Here is a 22753-nt window from a genome sequence, read left to right as displayed (position 1 = left end):
TGCTTACTCCTGTGCTCATTTCCAGGGGAAGCAAGGAGATGAGAGGCATGGACTATATTTGGCAATGATTGTCTTCTTGTTGGCTGTGAGCGAGACATTATTTACTAGCATCCCCTCATGCTGCTGTCCTCTTGTTGGTTGAGTATGTTATATTTGCTCATTATGAATAATCAACAGGCCTACTTCCCTCCCTGCTACTCCAGTATATGTCCAGCTAATAAGACGCACAATTTGTCTTCACGGCAATACTGTTTGTAATTTGTAAACACTTCCCCAAAGCAGAGACGTCGAATTGTGAATTGATTAGAGCTTGCACAAGTGAAGTCGGCTTTGTCATAGAGAAGAAGAATATGTAAAATGACCATAAGCATTGGCCAACAGCAGATGAATATGTATTTTCCTCACGTATGCTCAGCGAAACACAGCCCTAAGGTAGCTGGTTTACATCATGGCCATTTTGAAAGCCGTCTTAACTTGACTACTTTATGCAGGTGCCTTGCGTTCTGCCAGTTCACTGTGCTAGGCACGGAGGGGAATGCACTGATAACGCTGAGCGATATCCTACCCTCAGTGAATTGAAGTTATCTCGGGGGATAAAGTATGCACACGAATTATAAAGTGGTCTGTACCATTCATGCTGTCAGCCTGCCTAGAGTTTAATTCTTTTCTCTCTGGATCACTTTCATACGTCTTTTCACAGTAAAAATTATATTTGGTACCAGGATCCAGTACACTCCTGTATGTGAATGTTAAAAAGACACCCAAATACATACACATGTGCATGCACACACATACACACACGCACACGCACACCTATACATATATATAATAAAGATGACACAAATCAATATTTGCCACTAATATATGTAATACATCTGATATTTTCAATCCTGTTTAGTCCCCCTCCATCTCCCTGTCTCTCAGTGCTGATTGCAACTTTCTAATTTTATTTCATGACCACTGATAGGGTATGGATTGTAGTTTGGATTCAGCTTTGCCTGAACTCTCTTAAGAGCAAGTACCGTGTTTTGTCTGTTTCTTATTCTTGTCATCTCCTGGTGCCTGATGTACAGTTAGCACACTAAATGTTTGGTGGGTGAGTGAATGCATGGTTGCCCAGATCTACTCAACTAATCTTTGATCCAACCTGAGGAATAGCACAGATACAGTCCCTATAATCCTGGCTGACAGAAATTAGAAAAAATTAGAGTCTCATCCTGTCACCTCTACTGAAGTGACTCAAAGTAGGATAATGAATTATATATTGAGAAATGATCGACATAGTCCAAGGCTAGGCAAAACATCTACCACCATCAACTTTTAATACATTTCACTTTGCTAATAGTCTCTTTTTATTCAGCATGCAGTTGAGGAATTTTTCCGAATCTGTGACTTAAGGAATGAACTCTACCTTCAATTATTTATGGTTTAAATTAATGCAAATAAGACTTTCTGGCTTGCTGTGCTGATACTCATTAATAAATATTTCACTGGGTATTAGGAAGATTCAGATGGACTAAATGAGGCTCTTTTTCAATATAAACAAAAGCCCTTGTGTTTTTCGCAACTGTGCAGACCCGATTTTTACGTCTGGCTTTCATTAAGACAAACGAATGTTGGGTGGGTGCCTCTACAGAACAACAGGGCCTCTGGGAACTGGAGTCAGCAGGGCTCTGCTGTGAAATAATCCTCCAGTTAAACCAAATGTAATCTCATTAGCAGGGTAATTGTGCTGTTCGAGGAAATGGCCAACCAGGTTAAAGAGAACCCCACGTAGTCTAATTACTCTTTCACTTTTGTCATTGAAGAATAGAACGTTGAACTAAGAGGCAGAAGATGCAGGTGTTGCGCTTGGCCTGACACTGCGACTGAGTCTTCTACCATTCCAGATATCTCCCAGCTGCTTGGGCCCATGTACGGCATCGGCGTTGCGTCGTAACACATTCCGTGACCCTCCCTGTAGAAGCAGCCACGCCAGTAGGTAGAGGCCATGTCACTCTTTCTTACGCATGCGTTTTGCCCACTCCTTTTTCCAACAGAGTCATAGGCATTTGCCTTCGCCAGTGCTTTTCTAAACTGCCAAACTGTCTAAAACTAAGTTATGAAAAATACGCCTTTCCATCTTTGGAAATGAGCACATGGGGAAATTTTCTATAATCGTTGAATCTGCGACCACTTAATTTTACTTTCTTGTGAATTTCCATGCTTATGGGCTCCACTGTTTTTGGATATGGTGTGGAAGAAAGAATGGCGAAGTAATTAGGAGCCAGATCTAGGTTCAAGACCCACTCTTAAGGCTTGATAGTGGTGTGACCTTCAGCAAATTACTTAGCTTGTCTGAATTGCAATTTCTTCATTTGTAAAATGGAAATTATCATCCCTGTCAAAACAGCCCCCAAAGCAGAGTGAGGTTCAAGGATGTGGAAAGTCCTTTGTAAGTGTTAACATGTGCTATACATATGAGAGATCATTTCTTTTCTCTTGACTTCTAAGACTTGGCATCCCCAGCTCACAGGGCATGGCTTATACATCGTCAGTAAATGTTAGTTGAATTAATCCGTTACTTAAGTGTTTGGGAGGCTTACCATCATATTTCAGATTGTCGCTGGGAACTTGCGTGAATGATTAGTGCCAAATATTTGTCAAAAACAAAGATTAAAAGGGGAGAAAATATGGGGCGCCTGGGTGGTTCAGTCGGTTGAGCGTCCGACTTCGGCTCAGGTCATGATCGCACAGTCTGTGAGTTCAAGCCCCGTGTCGGGCTCTGGGCTGACAGCTCAGAGCCTGGAGCCTGCTTCGGATTCTGTGTGTGTCTCTCTCTCTCTGCCCCTGCCCCGCTCATGCTCTGTCTCTCTATGAAAAATAAGTAAATGTTAAAAAAAAATTTATTTAAAAGGAGAAAAATACAATGAATACCTCCTAACAGGAGCTTGTTACATGAATAGCTGATCAAACAAAATATGCATGTGGGGAAAATGACATCAAAACACTTAAAAATATTAATAAGTGTGAAAGTACACCGTAGCAACCTGAGTATATAGATGTTAAATGCAAAATTAACTCTCGTGCCTGTGGCTATCATGGCTGTGGCCATACTTTTTATTTGCTGACCTCATAAAAATGGGCAATTTTATGTATACTACCATATTGAAAATAAACTGTCCAAGGGAACTGGCTATCAGTCGGATGAGCTAGAAATTTTTTCACAAGTTTCATATGAGACCAAGTACTTTTCTGAAGTATTTTTTTCCATTAAGAGGTACTTTGTATCTGTGCGATGATAAAATGTATATTCCTTGTATTTTTTCCATTGCTTTGAAAATAGGAAACAGATGAAACCAGGATTACATTGGATTTTTCTCTTTTTTATGTTTGGAGTACTTCTGTAGGCTTTTTCTCTCTCTTGCACTGTCAGCTGTAGTCAGTTGCTACAGTCAGCCCAAGAGTAAACTCACTGAGCAGAGTGTAACCTGACTGCAGACATTGACTGGTGGACAGTTTTGTCTTCAGTATTTGTCATCAACATAATCCAGGGGAATATCAGTTATATTGTAATCAAAATTCCTCAAGAAGGTCTAGTTGTTCTTTGGAAATGCCATCATTTTAAGGCCTAGATGACTGATAACTCACCTCCAAGTAATCAGCTAGACAGGAGGCTATTTTGCTGTATTATTCCATGTACAGATGTAATTCTAGTCTTCTAGTGCTCAGATGTGTTGGCAGAATTTTTAACACTGATCTAGCCTTCCAGAGGGTATGAAAACTTGAATAGAAGAGAATGGAAGGAATTATAAAGTCTTTAATTCCTATCTAGTAAGTGGTCCTATTTGTGAAATTAACTATAAAGAAGGAAGTGACTCCAAGGCTTCCGGAAGGAAGGAAAGTAGAACAGTAATAGAATGGCAGCTGAAACGGCTTAAAAACAATCAGTATGAGATTGCTGTTGCTCCACCCCATTTTGTGATTTTGAAGCCCTCTTGGGAGTGTGACATGACAATAGATGGCCAAGAGGAGACTCTGGAAAGCAGATATTGTCTCCCAAATAGGAAAGAGTTCTGTAGGAGGTAAATTTGAAGAGAACCTTGAGCCATTATGGAAAATCACTTTGTGAGTACTGTCGCAAGATCATTATAGATCCTGGCCTGGGACAGTGTGGACACAGAGGAGGGAACCCACAGCGAAATGAGAGGACCATTGTGACTTGTTTGAAATAATCAAGTATGTGAATAAAGGAGACAGAAGTAGAAAAGTTTAGGGGACAAGAGGTGTCTGTGACTCATGTATATCCTGATCGTTGACTAGTCATTCACTCTCTTCCAGGTACTTTTTCTGAGAGCCCTTTGCATTCAGGGTGGCAGTTAATCACGTGATAATAAACGTAAGAGCGGGATAAGAAATCATCATAAGCTAAGTTCAGGAACAAGCTTAGCTGCCAAATAGGTTCATTAGAGATAATTCAAACTGAGTTTTCCAAAGCATTCATTTATTAAATGTAATGAAACCCATCCTTTTCGGGAACAGTGAAGGAGAGAACCAAGTGGCCAGCCTGTCTCCTGGCAAACAGAGTGTAATTTTACCCAGCAGGCTCACAATTCATGCTTTTGACACATGAAAGAAAAATACTTTTAGTCTCTGACTTCTGTCGTTGATACCCAAGTAGTCTTCACTAAATTTCATGGCACCAGGTGTGTGAGCAGGTTTTGATTTGCTGACAGTTTGCCTTAAAATGCCTAAAAAAATTAATAAGTTAACATAATGCATGCATCATTTAAGTTCACAACTTTCTCTTTTTTCTTTCACTTATCTGTTTTTTCCTTTCCTTTTTTTTTTTTTTTTACTTTTTTTTGACCAGCCATATTTATTCTCCCCAAACATAGCCTTATAATTATTTATGCATTGTAGTTCTTTCCAAAAGCACTGGCCTTTCAAGACAAGCCCAGGTAAGTTGTGATAGAAACATAACATTACCATTTCTTAAACCTCGAACTGTGTCCACTGTACTTGACATAGTGTTAAGTGCTTCAAGTATGTTCAAAGATGTATGAAGGACAGTTGCTACTCTGAAGGAGCTTAATTCTAATAGGAGAGAGAAAATAAATAGAAAGTGACTAATACTATATAATGAAGTAAAGTATTTCAAATTAATAAAGTAGTTGAAAGAGATCAGGAGGGGCCCCTGGCTGGCTCAGTGAGTAGAGCATATGACTCCTGATCTCGGCATTGTGAGCTCAAGCCCCACACTGGGTATGAGATTACTTTAAAAAATAATAATAATTAATAAAGAGACCAGGGAAAACTTTATGAGTGAGCGAGCTTTGAATTGGTCCTTGAAGGAAGGTTGTAGTGAGAATGACAGCTTTTCAAAGCCTCCACCTTAGCTTATATACCACAATTTAGAAAATGGATGGATTAGAAATAGACCACATAGACATCATGAGAAAAGATATGGGGAGTTTTTTTTTGTTTTTTTTGTTTTTTTTGTTTTTTTTTTACAATACTGGGAATATCCAGGAAGCAAAGCTTGCTGGTGAGTAGAAGTAAAAATATATTAGATTTATGTCTTGATTCCTGCTAGGTTCCAAACACTGACTACAATAAGCAAGACACATTCCCTCTCCTCAAGATGTTAGAAACTAGAAGGGAATACAGACACCTCAACAGGAATATTCCGTGGACCTATGGTACTGTGGGGCCAAAGTGAAGGAACATTCAACCAAGACTCAAGGGGCAAAGGCTCCTGGAAGAGGCCGTATTTGAACTACGGCTATAGGGCAAGGGATTGTTGGGGGAAAAAGGTATGGAGGGGAGTGTTCTAGCAGATGGACCATCATGTGCCAAGACCTGGAGGCAAGAGTGAGTAGGGCACACTGATGAAGCCGGAAGTAGGTGCCTTCATGAGACTAATATAACAGCTGTGTGTTAGATAAATTGGAGGAAGAAGGGATTAAAGACGGAAACATCAGTTGGGAAATTGTTTTAGGAAGGCCTGGGAAAGAAATTGCCTTATATTATGTTCTGTCCATCCATCTCCATCATCTAATGTAATAAAAGCCTGAATTATGGTGTCGGATGTTAACAACTGGAGGCACAGGAATGCCTCTCCAGGCTCCAGCACGAAACTAACTGAGGTGGCAGCATTCCTGTCATAGCTATATCGGGAATAGTCTCTGGGACGTGGTTCTTTCCCTATGGATGCTTTAGCACCTACACCAGTACATGGCATAAGGTAGACACTCCATACATATTTGCTTAAGTGAATGAAGGAATGAACACATGAATAAATGCATGAACATGAGAGATAATATAAAGAGAATGTCTCGAAGTCTGGAGACTTAGCTGCTTGCATAAGTAGCAAGGCTAAAAATAAGAGTGAAGTGAAAGATGAAGTTTGAGCAAGGGTAACTGGAATGAGGATGGGACAAAAATAGGGAACGTAGAAGGAGAGAATTGAAATAATAAGAGGGCAGCCATGAAAAGTACCATTTTTAAACATTTTTTAAGTTTATTTTTTGAGATGGGGGGAGGGGAGAGGCAGAGAGAGACAGGGAGAGAGAGAATCCCAAGCAGGCTCCACGCTGTCAGTGCAGAGTCTGATGCGGGGCTTGAACCCACCAACCATGAGATCACAACCCAAGCAGAAACCAAGAGTTGGATGCTTAACCGACTGAGCCACGCAAGCACCCCTGAAAAGTTCCATTTTAGAGATAGTTTGAATTGTCAAAAGAACATGCAGTTGAAAATATCTAACAGATGATTGAAAGTACAGATCAGGATCTTGGGGGAAGAAATCAGAACAGGGCTTTGAGGAGATAAGACTTCTTCTATCTCAAGAGAAATAATTCAGTCTTCGGTATGTATATGCAAATATTTGCATTTAGCAAAATTATGGTCCTCTCAATCCATGCAAGCTTCCACTATATCAGCACATTCTAGGGCTTTTCACATGGACTTCTGTTGATTGTCCTTTCCTTACCAGCTCCCTTAAGGGTGAACATTTGGGAGGCAGTAGTGTTAGAAGAATACATTGTATAGGGGGGTGGTTAAGTCTAGCATGGCGTCTGGAACCACATCCCCCAAGTTCAGATTTTGGCCCTGTCACACTTAGTAGTTGCAGGACCTTGAGAAAGTGCATAATCTTTCTGCGCCTTCATTTCTTCTTCCAGATAGCAATTACAGCCTTAGTGGTATACTGGTAAACAAAGCTGCCTTCCAAATACCAATTATACAAATACTCTTCATAGCGTTGTAAGGAATACGTGAAGCAAAGCATGGCAGTTACTTCAAAACAGTTCTGGCATGTTCTAAGCACAGTGTAACTGTCAGCTATTAATGGTACTGTTATTTTTTCACTTTGTTTCATTGTATGTAAAATGCAGATAGCAATAGTGCAGACCTCATGGAGTTACTGTGAGAATTGCATAAAAGAATCCATATAAAGCTCTTCAATCAGGACGTGGTAAGAGCTGACTGGATATAAGCAATTATTAATGGAGCTCCTACTGACGACAACAGGTAGAAGATTTGCCAGATTCCCCTGTGTCTCGCATTAGAATATCTGAAGCCAACAGATACAGAACCCCCCAAATACAATATGTTTAATACATTACATGTAAGTTTCCAGGAGATGTGATAGGCAATTTGTAATAAGTTGCTATTTTTCTTGAAAAATTTTCAGGCAGCCTTATCTTTTATAAAAAAAAAAAAAAAGGAAGAAAGAAGAAAAAAATACAAAGGAGGTTATTTTCACTATAAATATGTGGAAAGGATAGAAACAATTCCAGGCCCTGTCGGAAAAGCAGTGTTATCATTTTGTCTCAGAATTTGATATCAATAGCCCTTATTGACTATTTATATGGAATTTCTCATTAAAAAAGAAGGTTGTTTAATATTAAGGGTTTGAATTACTTCAATTTCCAAATTATTTGCTTAAAAAATGTAAACAGCTGTCGTTTCAAAGCAGCTTACTTCATTTTACCTAAAGTGCTTTTCCGTCTGGAGGGAACACTTAAATGCAGTCACAAATCACTTGCAGTATACTCGTGGTAAGATTTTTTAAAGTTAAATTTGTTTACAAGCCTGCAGAGTTCAAATTTTGTGGCTAATATTCTTTTCTCCCTTTACTTAATGATTTTTACCTCTTTTTCCCTCTAGTGCTAGGCATGAATTTTACTCATTACAAACAAGAGCACCCCAAACCCTTTTTATTTCATTAGTTCAACAAATGGTCCCCTAGGGGTATGGGCTGAGGAAATGATTGGGCTCTGTGATGATGAGCTTATTTTGCACTTTTACCCAGAAAATCTCTATATACAAAAGGCACAGAGAGTACTTACACTCAGCATGAACAATTACAGACTGTTGGGGGGGGCCTCTTCCCGATGTGCCAACGACTTACTCCCATGAATTAAGAGGCAAGTGCGCTCCAAAGTGCATTAACCTTTATGGATTTTTCTCCGGTTTTCATGTTCCACTGATTTATGGTCTGAAATATGCCTGTTGCTGCTGCTTCTGAGTGAGTCCCTTGTAAGTCATTTCTAAATGATCTTTTTTTGAGTCAGATAATCCAAGTAAGTCGAATATCTCCAATCGATTCCTGTGAGGCTGCTTTTTTTTTTTCCTCCAAGTTGTTTTGGTTTGCTGTGTGCCTTAAAGGTCAAATCTGAGAATGAGTGCGTAAGAATGATGTCTTAAAGGAGCCACGCTTGCCGGCAGCTTCTTGGTGCATGCCGAACTATTTGCAGCCTTTTGCGTGGCCTCACTTGGGTTTGATTCCAAAGGTCCATTTACCTTAGTACCTCATCTAACTGGTTACAGTTTCTTTGTGCAAGGATAGGCTCATGTCTGGGAACAGATTTTATTACGGGTTATAGATTGCTTTTTTTCATACAAATCAAGCATGGCGGGGATTTTGAGTCTACTGTGCCATCATAAAAGTCTACTGTTTCTCTTAGAGTGAAGGATGGAAAAGTGTCATCAGCATTCAGGACTCCGTTATCAGTGCTGCTTGGCATCATTTTCCGCGGTCCCGTACTTCTGCAGAATAGTTCTGCGTTGGACACTCAGTGTTCCATTCTCTGTGTGTCCGAAGATCATTTCTATTTACTGGATTTGGGGTGGGGGGGAGGATGTAATTTGGTTTTCTCTTTGCAATGCCTGTATCATTCACCCTATAGGGTCACTGTTACCGCTATCATTTGTGTTCGTGTGGTAAAACCACAACATAAAATCAAAGGTACAAATGTCAGAAAATTCAAGTTCAGAATTCTGGATTTTAAATCACAAGTAATTCTTTCATGTCTCTGTCATAAACAGTACATCACCACTACTAGGTATTTATCCAAAGGATACAGGAGTGCTAATTCGAAGGGGCACATGCACCCCAATGTTTCTAGCAGCGCTGTCAACAGTAGCCAAAGTATGGAAAGAGCCCAAACGTCCATCGATGGATGAATGGATAAAGAAGATGTGTATGTACATTTTGTACATGTACATACATACATATACACAATGAAATATTACTCGGCAATCAGAAAGAATGAAATTTGCCATTTGCAACAATGTGGATGGAACTACAGTATATTATGCTAAGCAAAATAAGTCAGACAAAAGATAATTATCATATCACTCACTCATATGTGGAATTTAAGAAACAAAACAGATGAACATAAGGGAAGGAGAGCAAAAATAACATGAAAACCGAGAGGGAGACAAACTGTAAGAGACTCTTAAATACGAAAAGCAAACTGAGGGTTGTTGGAGGGGTGTTGGGTGGGAGGATGGGTTAAATAGATGAGGGGCCTTACAGAGGACTTGTTGGGATGAACACTGGGTGTTACATGTAAGTGATGAATCACAAATTCTCTTCTTGAAATCATTATTATACTATGCGTTAACTATCTTGGATTTAAATTAAAACAGAACAAAACAAAAACAATGCATCACTGTTGATTGCTAACTAAACTTTTAATGTGTGCATTTATAAATATCTGTGTCATCTGGCATTATTGTACAGATACTAAATGTGACAGTAGGGTATTGTTCAGTGAGGAGGGTGCCATAGGGACTTACCTTTGAGTATGCTTGACTACTTAAGCAGAGCTTTTGCAGGCTTGTAAATATCATGCAACTTTTCATGTAGAGACCTCGGACCAAAATGAAGGGAAGAGCGTGGTTCAGATTTTTCAAAATGTCTTTAAAGCTATTATATAATGGAAGAGATTCAGAGCTTCTTGGTGGAGGTAAGCACGGTACATCTCTGCAGAGATTCTAGATTGGAAGGTCCATTAGTGGAACTGATAATGCTAAGAGAAGCTAAAGAATATAGGTAGTCAGAGGGATAAATCCCTGTACACATTTCTACTGGTTCCAATGCATGGGACCAGGAGAAAAATCTTCAAGCCTTTCAGACAAATGTTTTGTGTACATTATGCAGCCTAAAATACCAAAGTTAGATGTGTGATAATATACAACAAAGTTAGGAAATCTCAAAGTAGAAAGAATAAATATATTATATATCGCATGACACAGATTATATACAAGTATATACATTAAAAATGTAATTAGCGATAAACTGACACACTGTTTATGGGAGAGACATGAATGAAATTTCTTGTGCTCCAAAAGCCAGATGAATTTGAATTTTCTGAAATCCACCCCTTTGATTTTCTGCTTTGCAAAATCATGGTTCCCCATGACTGGGTTCACATTATGCATTTTTGGCAAGAACATCAGAGAAGCAATGCTGTATTGTTCTCTATCTTATTAGGAGGTACATATCAGCTTGCCCCGTTACTGGTCATGTTGGCCACAGAATTTTAAAAATTCATTAGGGTGTGAATCTTAGGAATTCATATTTCCTATGAGTAACTACTTTTATTCAAATGAATAAATACTGCTCCCATTGCAACGTCTAAAGTATAAAATAGGCCCTCCATGTTCAAGGGCATTTCCATCTGGTAGTAGCTGTAATTCTTGGCTGAGATAAAATGGAAGACATGGAGCTTTACAATGAAACAGAACTTGTGGTGAGGAGGCTGGGGTTAACCAAGGAGCTTGGGAAGCCTGAATGAAATTTTAATGAGTTTACGATTTCCCTGGATAGAAATCAAATCAAGATAAAAGATTTTTAAACACCAGGTCAAATATAAGTCGTGTGTGCTCGTGTATGCATTCCAAAGGCCATGCATTTGCTGTAGGAAAGAGCAAACTTAAAATATAGGTACTGCATATGTACGTATTTTAGGAGGCCCCCCAGTTGATGATATTCTGAAAAGAAAACCTGTGGTTAAATATTTACGAACAGCAATATTAGAATTTAGGAAACGCGGTCCTAAATGGTTTAGACATTCAAATGCCAGGAATCTGTTGCCTGCTTTCACTTGTTTTTTGGTTTATCCTACTTTATAACCTTAGGTTTAGGAGGCTGATCTGAATAAGGTGCCTCAAAATCCTGTGATTAGATGCTCTGCATGTAGCATTATGTAGATCCTTTTCTTTGAGTCTCATTCTCCTCGTTTCCATATACACAGCCGTACCTGGGGCCATCTCATCATTTACAGGATAGGAATCCCTAGTGTGAAAGCACTTCACCAGATTAGATAATACCCTTTTGACAAGGTTCCATCTGTGTTCCATCTCAACTTTGAAGTGAAGTGTTTTCTTTCCTAATGAGATTCTTTTCACTGTTAAAAATTCAGCACTTTCTTACTTCCCTAGAGCATTGTTGGAAAAACTGGGCCTTTTGATGAGTCGCCTCCACACCCTTGACTGTCTCTTCTGTCTTCCCATTCACCGGATCAATTTTAAAGTCCTTCCTTCCGAGGGAAAGGGAGTCACGCAGTACATTGTGGGAATCTGGGGTAAATCAAATGTAGAGTCGTCCATGAAAAATCATGAGGAGCTACTCCCAATAGCTTGTGGGTATAATTCAACACACGCCAAATGAGGATGTTCATTGTAGGATTATCTCTAATAAAAACAGGAGACAGCATTAATATTCCCTAATAGATGTTTGGTTTAATAATGCTGTGTTCATTAGTGTGATGGAATGACTTCCTAATACTCTGTAGAAGAAGAGACTGTAAAGTTGTGCGAATAACCATATTGTACAGAGCAAAAAACAACGTTGGGACTGTGGTCAAGGACCAGATAAAGAACATTCTTTCAGGAAGAGGCAACTGTTAATGGTGGGGTGGTGGAGCGATGGGATGATTTTTCTTTCTTCTTAAATATTTTATTGGGGCCTCTAGTCCAGATTCTTGGGGGGAGGGCATTATTTGTCAGAGAGGTCACACCTCAGTTTCAGGAACTGTGGGTTGAAGTTCAAGAACCTGCTACTTTTATTCAGCACTCCCCTCGCCAAATACCTCCTGAGACCCTACCGTGTGCTGGCCATAGTGGACGTAGTACTGAGCTCTGAGGATACAGAAGTGAGCGATTTACACTTGACCCCTCACCACACGGAGCTTTGGTCGTTCCTCCGTCAGCTTGTTCCTGAAAGGGTCGAAGTATTAATCTGCTGGTCCACATTGCCAGTTATGGGCAAGCGTAGGAAAACAAAGGGGCAGGGTGAAAAACACCCCGTCACGCATGTACCCCTTTCCTCCACAACCCCATCAGGGCTCACGTGCCGATAATAATCACAAAAATAGTAGCTGCTGCTTACTCAGCGGTTGCTGTGTGTCCACCTCGGTGCCGAGTGCTAAACGTTGATTTCCTCCTTTAACCATCAGGACGATCCTGAATATTACCATCTCCGTTTTATAGAATACAACAGAAAGACGAAGAGGGGCTAAGTAACCTGCCCAAGACTACATTCAGAATTCAGTCCCCGGAATACCTACTCTGAGTGTTCTGCCGCAGCCACTCAGCTTCCCTCAGTCAGTCCTCCCTGCAGCGACCGAGAGTCTGGATCCCCTCCTGGCTGTTTGGGAGAGTTCCTTTTCTGTGTCCTTCCTGCCCAGGAAAGGGCGATTTGCCCATTTCGTGTACTTGCTTCCCCTTGTTGACGGGAGTCAGAACAGGCTGATCGGACAGCCTTATTTTTTCTCTTCCCTGGCACATGTTTCGTGCTTTCTGTGCAGTGAGAGGGCCTGCCTGCACAGCTCTGAAAGCAGATTCGGACACATGTCGAATGGGTCCCCTTGAGTTAGAGGTGACGACGGCAACCTGGGTGTGTCCTTTTAGACGGATAGGCGTGCTGTGGGGAACGTGTGACTTGTGTTTGAAGAAAATCCGTCAGCTACAGGTGATGGGAGCCCTGCCCCTCCATCATTGCGGCTCAGAGCAACTTCGTATCTGGGGGACACCAAAAACAGATAACGGACTAGAAAAAAAGAAAGTATGGATAATTTAGACTTCTCTCTCATACTGTTTAGGAGCAGGCTAACTAGTAAAAAGAAAAATTTTTTAATTTAAGTTCTACTTATTTATTTTGAGAGAAAAAGGGGGAGAGAAGTAGAGAGAGAGAAGAGAGCGAGAGAATCCCAAGCAGGCTCCGTGCTGTTGGCACAGAGCCCGCCGTGGAGCTCGAACTCACGAACCGTGAGATCATGACCTGAGCCGAAATCAAGAGTCGGACGCTTAACTGACTGAGCCATCCAGGCGCCCCCCCCTAGTAAAAATCTCTTTTTAACATCTGGTAAAGATTTTGAAATTGTGGGAAGTGCCTCTCAGAAAACTTCGTCTAAGTCCCGTTGAAAAGAATAAGGAGGGATTCTGATGATTGAATCCCATAATATTAAAGAAAATACAAAGGCCTTTGGTGTGGTTACTCATAAGCAAATTCAAAACAGTGGTTTTCTTTTAGAGGCAGACCAAGGGGAGAGGGATGCATCTGGGCTGGCGGGGTGGGGAGTGGCACCTGGGACAGGTACTTCTCAGGATTAGATGAATCAGAAGGAGTCAACACGGCAGGATGTGGGATTTGGAGATTTTTAAATTACGGTTAACTACCTTTATGTCTTCATTTTTTCCCCACCTTCTTCCCCTCACTCCCTTCTTAAAGATTTATTACGTCTTGTTTGGTAGTCACTCTTTTACTTCCCTTTCCGCGTTGATAAAGTCAGTTAAGAGGCCTCATTGATGTTTCCCATGGCTTTTCAATTTCTGCTCTTTCCCTTACAGTCTTTGAGTTACTCTATCGCTATGATGATCCTATATGTGTAAGTTCTCACTTCCCCCCAACCGCTGTGTGCTTGCCTCTGGGTGCAAGCACAGGTTGCAGGCTGATCAGAGGTTAATGGAATGTTAGACTGGCGATATGCAAGATTAACCATGATGTGTTTATGTATTAAGTAAAGGAAACCCTTTATTAGGTCACACAGCTAAACTGAACGTTTCTACACCAAACTTTTTTTCTTTATTATTTTTTAATGTTTAATTCTTTTTTAAAGAGAGAGAGAGAGAGAGAGAGAGAGAGGCAAAGCACAGAAGGGGGAGGGACAGAGAGAGGGAGACACAGAATCCAAAGGAGGCTTCAGGCTCTGAGCTGTCAGCATAGAGCCTGTCAGGGGGCTCGAACTCATGAACCATGTGATCTTGACCTGAGCAAAAGTTGGACGCTTAACCAACTGAGCCACCCAGGCGCCCCCACCAAACTTCACATGTGGCCTAATTAGAAAGCCATTTATGAAGTACAGTCTTTGGTATATGTAGGTAATTTCTTTTTAATTTTCTAATTTAATTTTATTTGAGTAATACATTCATGGTCTTTAAAAATCCGATGATTGTAAGCGCTCCTTCCTATTTACTAGATGGGATGCTGATTCATAAATTGTTGAATAAAGCCAGTTTGATCTTTAAAAAAAATCAAGCAATTATTAAAAGTTACCATTGAAAAAAAGTCTTATTCCCACTCCTCTTGCAGACCCCACTCGTCCCCTGCTTCCTACAGGTACTCACTTGGATTAGACCTTTGTGAGTCCTGTCAGGATGTCTTTATCATAAAATAAACAAAGGAGGGTGTATAATTTTTACAGAAAGGTCGTTGTAATGAATACTACTAAATACATATTGATCTGCAGCGTGCGTTTCTCACTGAACAATTTATCTTGGAAATCTTTTCACGTTAGTGCATCAGAAGCTTCCACATTTGGGGGTTGAGGTTACTGTAGATACACCATAGTTTATTTGATTAATCCCTAAATGATGGATTCTTTTGTCCTTTGCTGTAAAAACAATGCTACACTGATCTGTGTAATCATATTTAGAAATAGCTGTCAGAAGAATTTCCCAGAAGTGGGATTTCTGGGTCAAAAGGAAGTGCATTTGTAATTTTGAGTGATGATTCCAACTTGCCCTTCGTGAGGGTTGCACCATTTTTCATTCCCATCAACAATACGTGAGAATGCCTCTTTCCCACACATACACCAAAAGAGCACGTTTTCAAATTTTGGGGATTTGATCAATGCATGGTTATAAAAAATGGCACCTCAGTATAGTTTACTTCTCATTTTTTTCATTAGGAACAAAGTTAAGAATTTTTTCTTATGTTTAGTGGCCACTGTATTCCTTTTTACCGTAAACCGTCTTTTCCTGTCCTTTGGTCATTTTTGCACTAAGTTGTTTTTTTTTTTTCCTGACTCATCTGTGATAGAAGTTGCAAATATATCTTCCCAGTTAATCATTCAGTTTTTGTCTTTATTTCATTTGATTTGATTTCACTTCATCTCCCTCTACATTTTTTTTGGAAGAAAATTTAAAATACAACACAGTCCTTGCTTTGCATAACATTGTAGAACTGTAAAAATCACCATGCAAAGCAATCTTAGTCAATGGGGTAAATCACAATTCTTTCTCGACTTTAGGAAGTTTTTGCCAAAACATGAATAAGTCCCTTGCTGGCAGTTATAAATTTGTCCAAAAATGAAAAAAAATAAGAAAACTAATATGTTTTCATATTAGTATTTCATTTCGTCGTGAAAATCCTATCAGAGTACTTTGAACACCTTCTTTTCATCCTGTGCTTTACGATACACAGTGAGCACCTTTTGTAGGTGTTGGGGAAATGTCATACCTCCTTTAAGTCTGGATCTGCCAGCATTTTATTTTTTGCTTTTCAATGTCATGAAACATCTTCAAGAGCTCCTTTACCATGCAGTTGGGGCCACAGCACTTCCTCCGGGATGTTTTCATCCCTTTTGCCACAAAGGCTTTCTCCCTGGTGAGGTGAATAAATTCTCCTTCCCTCTGGTTGTGTTTCTTTCTCAGATGGAGGCGATGTCAACATTTCTAGCTGTTTGTTCTGTAAATCCCTTTACATTCCATCCAAATTCCACTCCCAGTGTTACCACTGTTCGTTTTGTTTTTTGTTTTTTCTGTACGTCTGTCTTTTTTGGCCAATTCCCTCTTTTAATTATCCATTTTTGTAAAATATCGCATGAGTTTATCACTGGGAGACGAGGAGACAACACAAGTACACGCTTTGTCACCCGAACATGAGTGGCAGATGTGCAGTTATCAGTCACTGATAGACCGATCCATTGATCATGGTGAACATCAATTGTTTACACAGAGATTTCTAGACTGGAGAGGTAGCAGCAAAGTTTTCATTTTATGCCATTACTCACAGTTAATCTACTGTAGTAACTGGAATTTAAACCTTGTTTTCTGGGGGACTGGTGTTACTAACTGGCTGGTAATAACTTAAATTTTTGCATATCAAAACCATGCAAAGCAGGTACAAAGAATAACCTAACAAATATCTGCATACTCATCTGTGAGTTTGGACAGTTACTAACATTCTATCTTTGTTTTATGTATTTTTTTTATTTGAGAGAGAGAAAGTAAGTACGAGTAGGGGAGAGGGGCAGAGGGGAGAGAGAATCTTAAGCAGGCTCCACACTCAGCACGGAGCCCAGCATGGGGCTTGATCCCATAATATTTGTGCCAAAATCAAGAGTAGGACACTCAACTGACTGAGCCATCCAGGCGCCCCTTTGTTTGAAGTGTTTTTAATAAAGGGAACAGATCATTACAAATAAGGTTGAAGTACTCTTTTGTCCACACCTCCCTTCCTGTTCCCTTTCATAACCTCCCAACTTACATACCATCATGAAGTAAAAGAATACCATTCATTCTCCCTCCCTCCCCCCACCTTTTTTTTTTGAGTGTTAACATACAATGTTACATTAGTTTCAGGTGTACAACTTAATGATTTTGACAAGTTTGTACATTATGTGGTGTTCACCATGAATACAGCTTCCACCTGTCCTATTACATCACTATGGTGATATCACTGACTATATTCCTTATGTTCTGCTTTTTAATCCTGTGACTTACTCATACCATACCCAGAGGACTGTATCTCCTTGCCCTTCCCTTATTTTGCCCAGTCTCCCCCATCCCACTCCCAGCAACCATCAATTTGTTCTCTGTATTCATAGTGTGGATTCTGCTTTTTGTTTGTTTATTCATCTTTTTTAGATTCCATTTACAAGTGGATCATATGGTATTTGTCTTTCTCAGTCTGACTTATTTTACTTATTGTCTCAGATGGCATGATCTCATCCTTTTTTGATGGCTGTGTAATATCCCAGTGTGTGTGTGTGTGTGTGTGTGTGTGTGTGTGTGTGTGTGTATGGTATATATATGGTCATATATATATATATACATATATATACATATATACATATATATATGTAGATGTATGTCTGTATATATTTATAACATATACAAACATACATCTCACATTTTCTTTATCCATTCATCTATTGATGGACACTTAGGTTGCTTCCATGTCTTGGCTATTGCAAATAATGCTGCAGTAAACATAGGGGTGCATGTATCTTTTTGAGTTCGTGCTTTCATTTTCCCTGGGTAAATATCCTGTAGGGGGATTATTAGATCATATGGTTGGTTTGTTTTTTTTTTAATTTTGTGAGGAAATTTCTTACTGTTTTCCAGAGTGGCTGTACAATTTACATTCCCACCAGCACTGCACAAGGGTTCCTTTTTCTCCACATCCTCACCAATACTTGTTGTTTCTTTTCTTCTTGATTTTAGCCATTCTGACAGGTGTAAGGTGATATCTCATTGTGGCTTCATGTAAAAGAATGAAATTGGACTACTGTCTAATACCATACACAAAAATAAATTCAAAATAGATTAAAGACCTAAATGTGAGACCTGAAACCATAAAAACCCTAAAAGAGAACACAGACAGTAATTCCTCTGACATCAGCAATAGCCATAATTTCTAGATATGCCTCCTGAGGCAAGGTAAACAAAAGCAAAAATAGACTATTGGGATCGTATCAAAATAAAAAGCTTTTGCACAACAAAGGAAACCATCAGGAAAACAAAAAGACAATCTACTGAATGGGAGAAGATATTTGCACATGACATATCTGATAAAGGGTTAGTATCCAAAATATATTAAGAACTTATGTAACTCAGCACCAAAAAAAAAAAAAAAAAAACCAAAAACAAATAACACCACCAAATAATCCTATTAAATGGGCAGATGACCTGAATAGACATGTCTCTAAAGAACACATGCAGATAACCAACAGACACATGAAAAGATGCTCAACATCACTAATCATCAGGGAAATGCAAATCTCCCTTAAAAAAAAAAAAAAACAAACACATTTCTATCTACACATATAAAGATCTCTGTGAGAAATACGGAGTATTTGGGGGTGTGCTTTTAAATTTTCACTGTAATTTTCTGTTCATCATGCCTGCCTTTGCTTTTTGTATTCTTATTTCCTTCTTGAAATAATACAAACGGGTTTTGGTGTTACCCCTTTTTTCCCCTTTCAGTTTAGCAGTCATGTGTTCTATTTTGTCCTATTTCTATTCAATTAGTGAAATAATAACTTAGAAAAATAAAAAGAACTCTTATAGAGACAAATAACAAAGTAATGACATGTTCTTGTTAAGAATTCTGGGAATTCCCCCTCATCTCTCCATAGAAAGACATGCCAAAGCCTAGAAATACCCATATGTGTTTTATGATATTTCTAGAACTATTTTTCTGATATATTTAACGACCATTTTCTTCTGTTGTCTTCCAGATTTATTCAAGAGATCGAGCATGCCCTGGGACTCGGCCCAGCCAAGCAGTGTCCTCTTCGAGACTTTCTCACTGTGTACATCAAAAACATCTTCCTGAACCAGGTCCTGGCAGAGATCAACAAGGAGATTGAAGGAGTCACTAAAACATCTGACCCCTTGAAGATCCTAGCTAATGCGGACACCATGAAGGTGATGGGGGTACAACGGCCTCTCCTACAGGTGATAATATACTCACTGTTTTCATCAGTAGTTTTCATGGAATTGGCAGGAGACACAAATTACAAAAAGAAGAAGAATTACCATCTGTTTCCATATTCATCAGAGACAAAATAAGAGGAAATAAATTAGACAGGCACTAGGGGAATTTAAAACTAATGGGGAGATAATGGAAATTCCTTAAGATCTTATATAAGAAAAAAGTGGCTGGCTTTGAATATGGAAGGTGGTGAATCTCATTAATATGCAAGCAGTTCCTCATTATTTTCCTGGAACTTGTCCTTGAGAGGAATTCTTTTTCCACTGGCGAATGTGTCAGGAGTATGCAGGACTTAAGGAGAGGAAATTACCATGCCTAACCTCAACCACCAACAGGAAACCCTGTGTGCCATTTCAGGGCAGACCTACTGTGAGCTTGGCTAGCTCACAGTGAATTTGAACCCACCAGCAAACTGACTTTTAAAAGGCAGATCATTTAATTCACATGATCCTGTTAATACCGGAAATTTTACATAGACTATATAAAGAAATGGTTTCTAGGCAACAGAAAATAATTTGTCAGTATTTGGATTTATAGGCTTCCGGCGTATATCCATTGTAGCCAGTGACTTGAAGGTAAATATAAAACCAAAAGAGTATTAGTATGAGTTTAACTCATATATGTACATTAACTATTATTACATGGTTATTGTATTTTTATAGTGTTTATTTGAGAGAATGATGGACACGATGGCATATTTTTTAATAAGTTGCACAAAATAAGGATATCTCAGAGTGTGGAAGGCTTGAGTTCTTTCAAAGAAAATGTGTATAAATGGAAAGGAGTTACAGCTGCTACAGTTGCTCGCCCTTACCTGCCTTTATATATGTGTTCCTTGGTTTTTCCTTCTTTGCACATCAGAATTAATAGACATCCTGGACTTTTCGTAGGCAAATGTTCGAGTTATGAGTATTCTTTTTTTAATGTTTATTTATTTATTTTTGAGAGAGAGAGAGAGAGAGAGAGCGCAGGGTAGGGTCAGAGAGAAAGAGAGAGAGACAGGAGACAGAGAATCCCAAGCAGACTCCATGTTGTCAGCACAGAGCCCAGTGCAGGGCTTGGACTCCCAAACCATGAGATCTTGACCTGAGCCGAAATCAGGAGTCAGGTGCTTAGCTAACTAAGCCACCCAGGCGCCACCATGAGCATTCGTTTCCATGAGAAAACTCGTTGGTGGTATTGAGAAAATAGAATAGAGGCATTTGCTTCTCCCAGAACTTGAGTAATAGCATCACACCTACGAAAGGGTACATTCAGATCATCTGGGTCTGTGTCAGATATATTCCTTGTGAGGGATCTCTACTAAGTGTGGAAGCAGAGAAGGGACAATGGCAAAGGCATGTGCTCACTTCTGCCCCTACTGGATTACTCTTCCGCCTTCCGCTGGCTCTTTGCATGGCTGGGACCTTGTTCTCTCAGAGTCTCAGTTCAGATGTTACCTCCGCAGGGCAGCTTTTCCTGACTGTCCTACCCGAGTAGGTCCCCTTCCCTGGTTATTTTACATTCTTCCCTCCCTCTGACACCCCAATCCGTGCCAACACTGAAACTGAACTCCATGGACTCTTATCACCAAAGCTCCCTTCCCAGGTGACTTAAGATCTGGTTTGGCCAATAGGAAGCACTAGCAGCAGATTGGAAGAAGAAAGAGAAGAGAGAGATTAAGGTTGTTTCTTATCTCCTTCCTCTCCACTTTGGATCATTGTTCCGGCCACGGGTGCATCCCTCATATCCAGGGGTCCTGTCAGGTGACACCCATTCCATAGCTGCAGCTCTCACTGGGCTCTGGTAACACCATTTCTTCTCTTTGTCCCTTAATGACAAACTTTCTGCTATTAGACTCTGGGTGCCTCACCAGCCCTCCTTTCTTCTTTCAGCACTGCCCATACCTCGGTAATTCATCTCTTCATCAATGTTTCTTCATTCGACCATCTGCCTGGAGTTCTCTTTTTTTCTCAAGATCCTGAATAGATCTCCTCAGTTAGTCACTGTTTTAACACTTTGGTTTTTTTTTCATCTTCACACAACTACCATAATTATTAGTTCATTGATTTTCCAACTTGTTTATTTTGTCTTTTCCTAATAGAACGTAAGTTCCAAAAGCATAGTACGGGACCAGGCAGCCGAAGGGGCTCGATACATAATTTATGGAACGAGTGCATACATGCACGGGTAGATGGATGGATGGATAGACACAGTTGGATAAGTTTGGAGAGTCAGAAATAATTGCAGAGTCAGAGTGGGAAGACGAGAGACAGAGAGTGACAAAACCCTGTCTTTCTCTAGCTTCTGGCTGACCATATCATGAGCTTCCTCTCCTTCAGAAAAGCATCCAGTATTTATGTCCCTGCAACGTCAGTCTGTACAGCACAGAGCAATTTTAATATGCTTTGGTGTACTGAATTTAAAAGAACACAAAGGCAACAACGTACTACAGAGAGGATCTGTGTACTAAAGAGGCTGGCTTATTATACATAATAATTTTCAGCTTGAGTAGCAGAAACACATTAAAACTCGTAACTGGTTGACTACAGGCTGGGCCATGTCAGGGCCACACTTTGCGGCTCAATGACATCTCGGGGAGTCTACCGCTGTCTTATTAAATCACGCCCAACCCTGTCACCAGCCATAGTGTTAGTGTGGCTCTTGTTTTTTAAATCGATTACTCCATTCTGAGGCAAGATGAGAACTCCGCCTTCACCCGAGTCCAGATAGAATTCTATTTATGTGAGTAAATCTTTAAACTAAGATCATTCAACTAACTAATCTCCAAATTTGTTGTCAGAGCCCCAAACACCTGCTCTCTTATTTAGTTATTTTGTTGCCCTTTCTTTTCTTCATAAAAATTTTATTTTCTAAGAATCCAAATTAGTTAGGCCATATCAATAAATTTGTTTAATATTCTCAGAGTAATGAGATTTAAAAAGTAAATGAGATGGTTATTTTCCTTTCCCATCTTGAGACATCCTCTCGCTTTTATAATCATTGTAAATTGCTTTCGGACATAAGTTTCCATGGTCAAGTTTCAGTGTTCCTTAAATGTGTTTCTGTGTCACCTTGACATTTTCATTCCCAGCTAATTGTAAGTGACTAATCTGAAGCAAAATAAATAATTCTCAAACATTTTTGCTGAGAATCCAAAACAACCGTTAAGAAGGGAGCTTGGAGAAATACACATAGGCGTACAAGATGCGGGTGGGTTAAGTAGTCAGTTACTCGCAGTTTAAAAATGTCCTTTACGGTCACTCCCTCTGCTTGACTGTCCTTTGGTTTCCCACAAGAAAAGGACTGCACCTGTGCCCTGAGGCCGCTCCCAGTGTTCCACAGCAGTGGCCCAGCCCAATTCCCCAGGGGCGGTGTGGAAGGACAGCTGTGTCAGGACTGATTTCATTTGTTTGATGAACAAACATGCCCAGAACCCCAGGACCTCTGTCCCTACTGCTCTGAAATGGCATCTGGGCAGTGTAGCCAGTCTGTTAC

At 39.9% G+C, this 22753-nt stretch overlaps 1 protein-coding gene across 1 annotated transcript in view; it reads left to right on the top strand.

The window, feature by feature from the left end:
* The window catches only part of EXOC4 (exocyst complex component 4), a 743049-nt gene that overhangs the window by 515137 nt on the left and 205159 nt on the right, over positions 1-22753 (top strand). The window contains exon 11 of the mRNA XM_015073047.3: positions 19020-19239. Within this exon, the coding sequence (XP_014928533.2) occupies positions 19020-19239 (220 nt within the window). The remainder of the gene's footprint in view (positions 1-19019; positions 19240-22753) is intronic.

The sequence above is a fragment of the Acinonyx jubatus genome, chromosome A2 (assembly GCF_027475565.1).
Source record: "Acinonyx jubatus isolate Ajub_Pintada_27869175 chromosome A2, VMU_Ajub_asm_v1.0, whole genome shotgun sequence".
In the NCBI taxonomy this organism is placed as follows: Eukaryota; Metazoa; Chordata; class Mammalia; order Carnivora; family Felidae; genus Acinonyx; species Acinonyx jubatus.
Note: the sequence above shows the minus strand (reverse complement) of the source record. Positions and strands in the feature narration are given on the sequence as shown.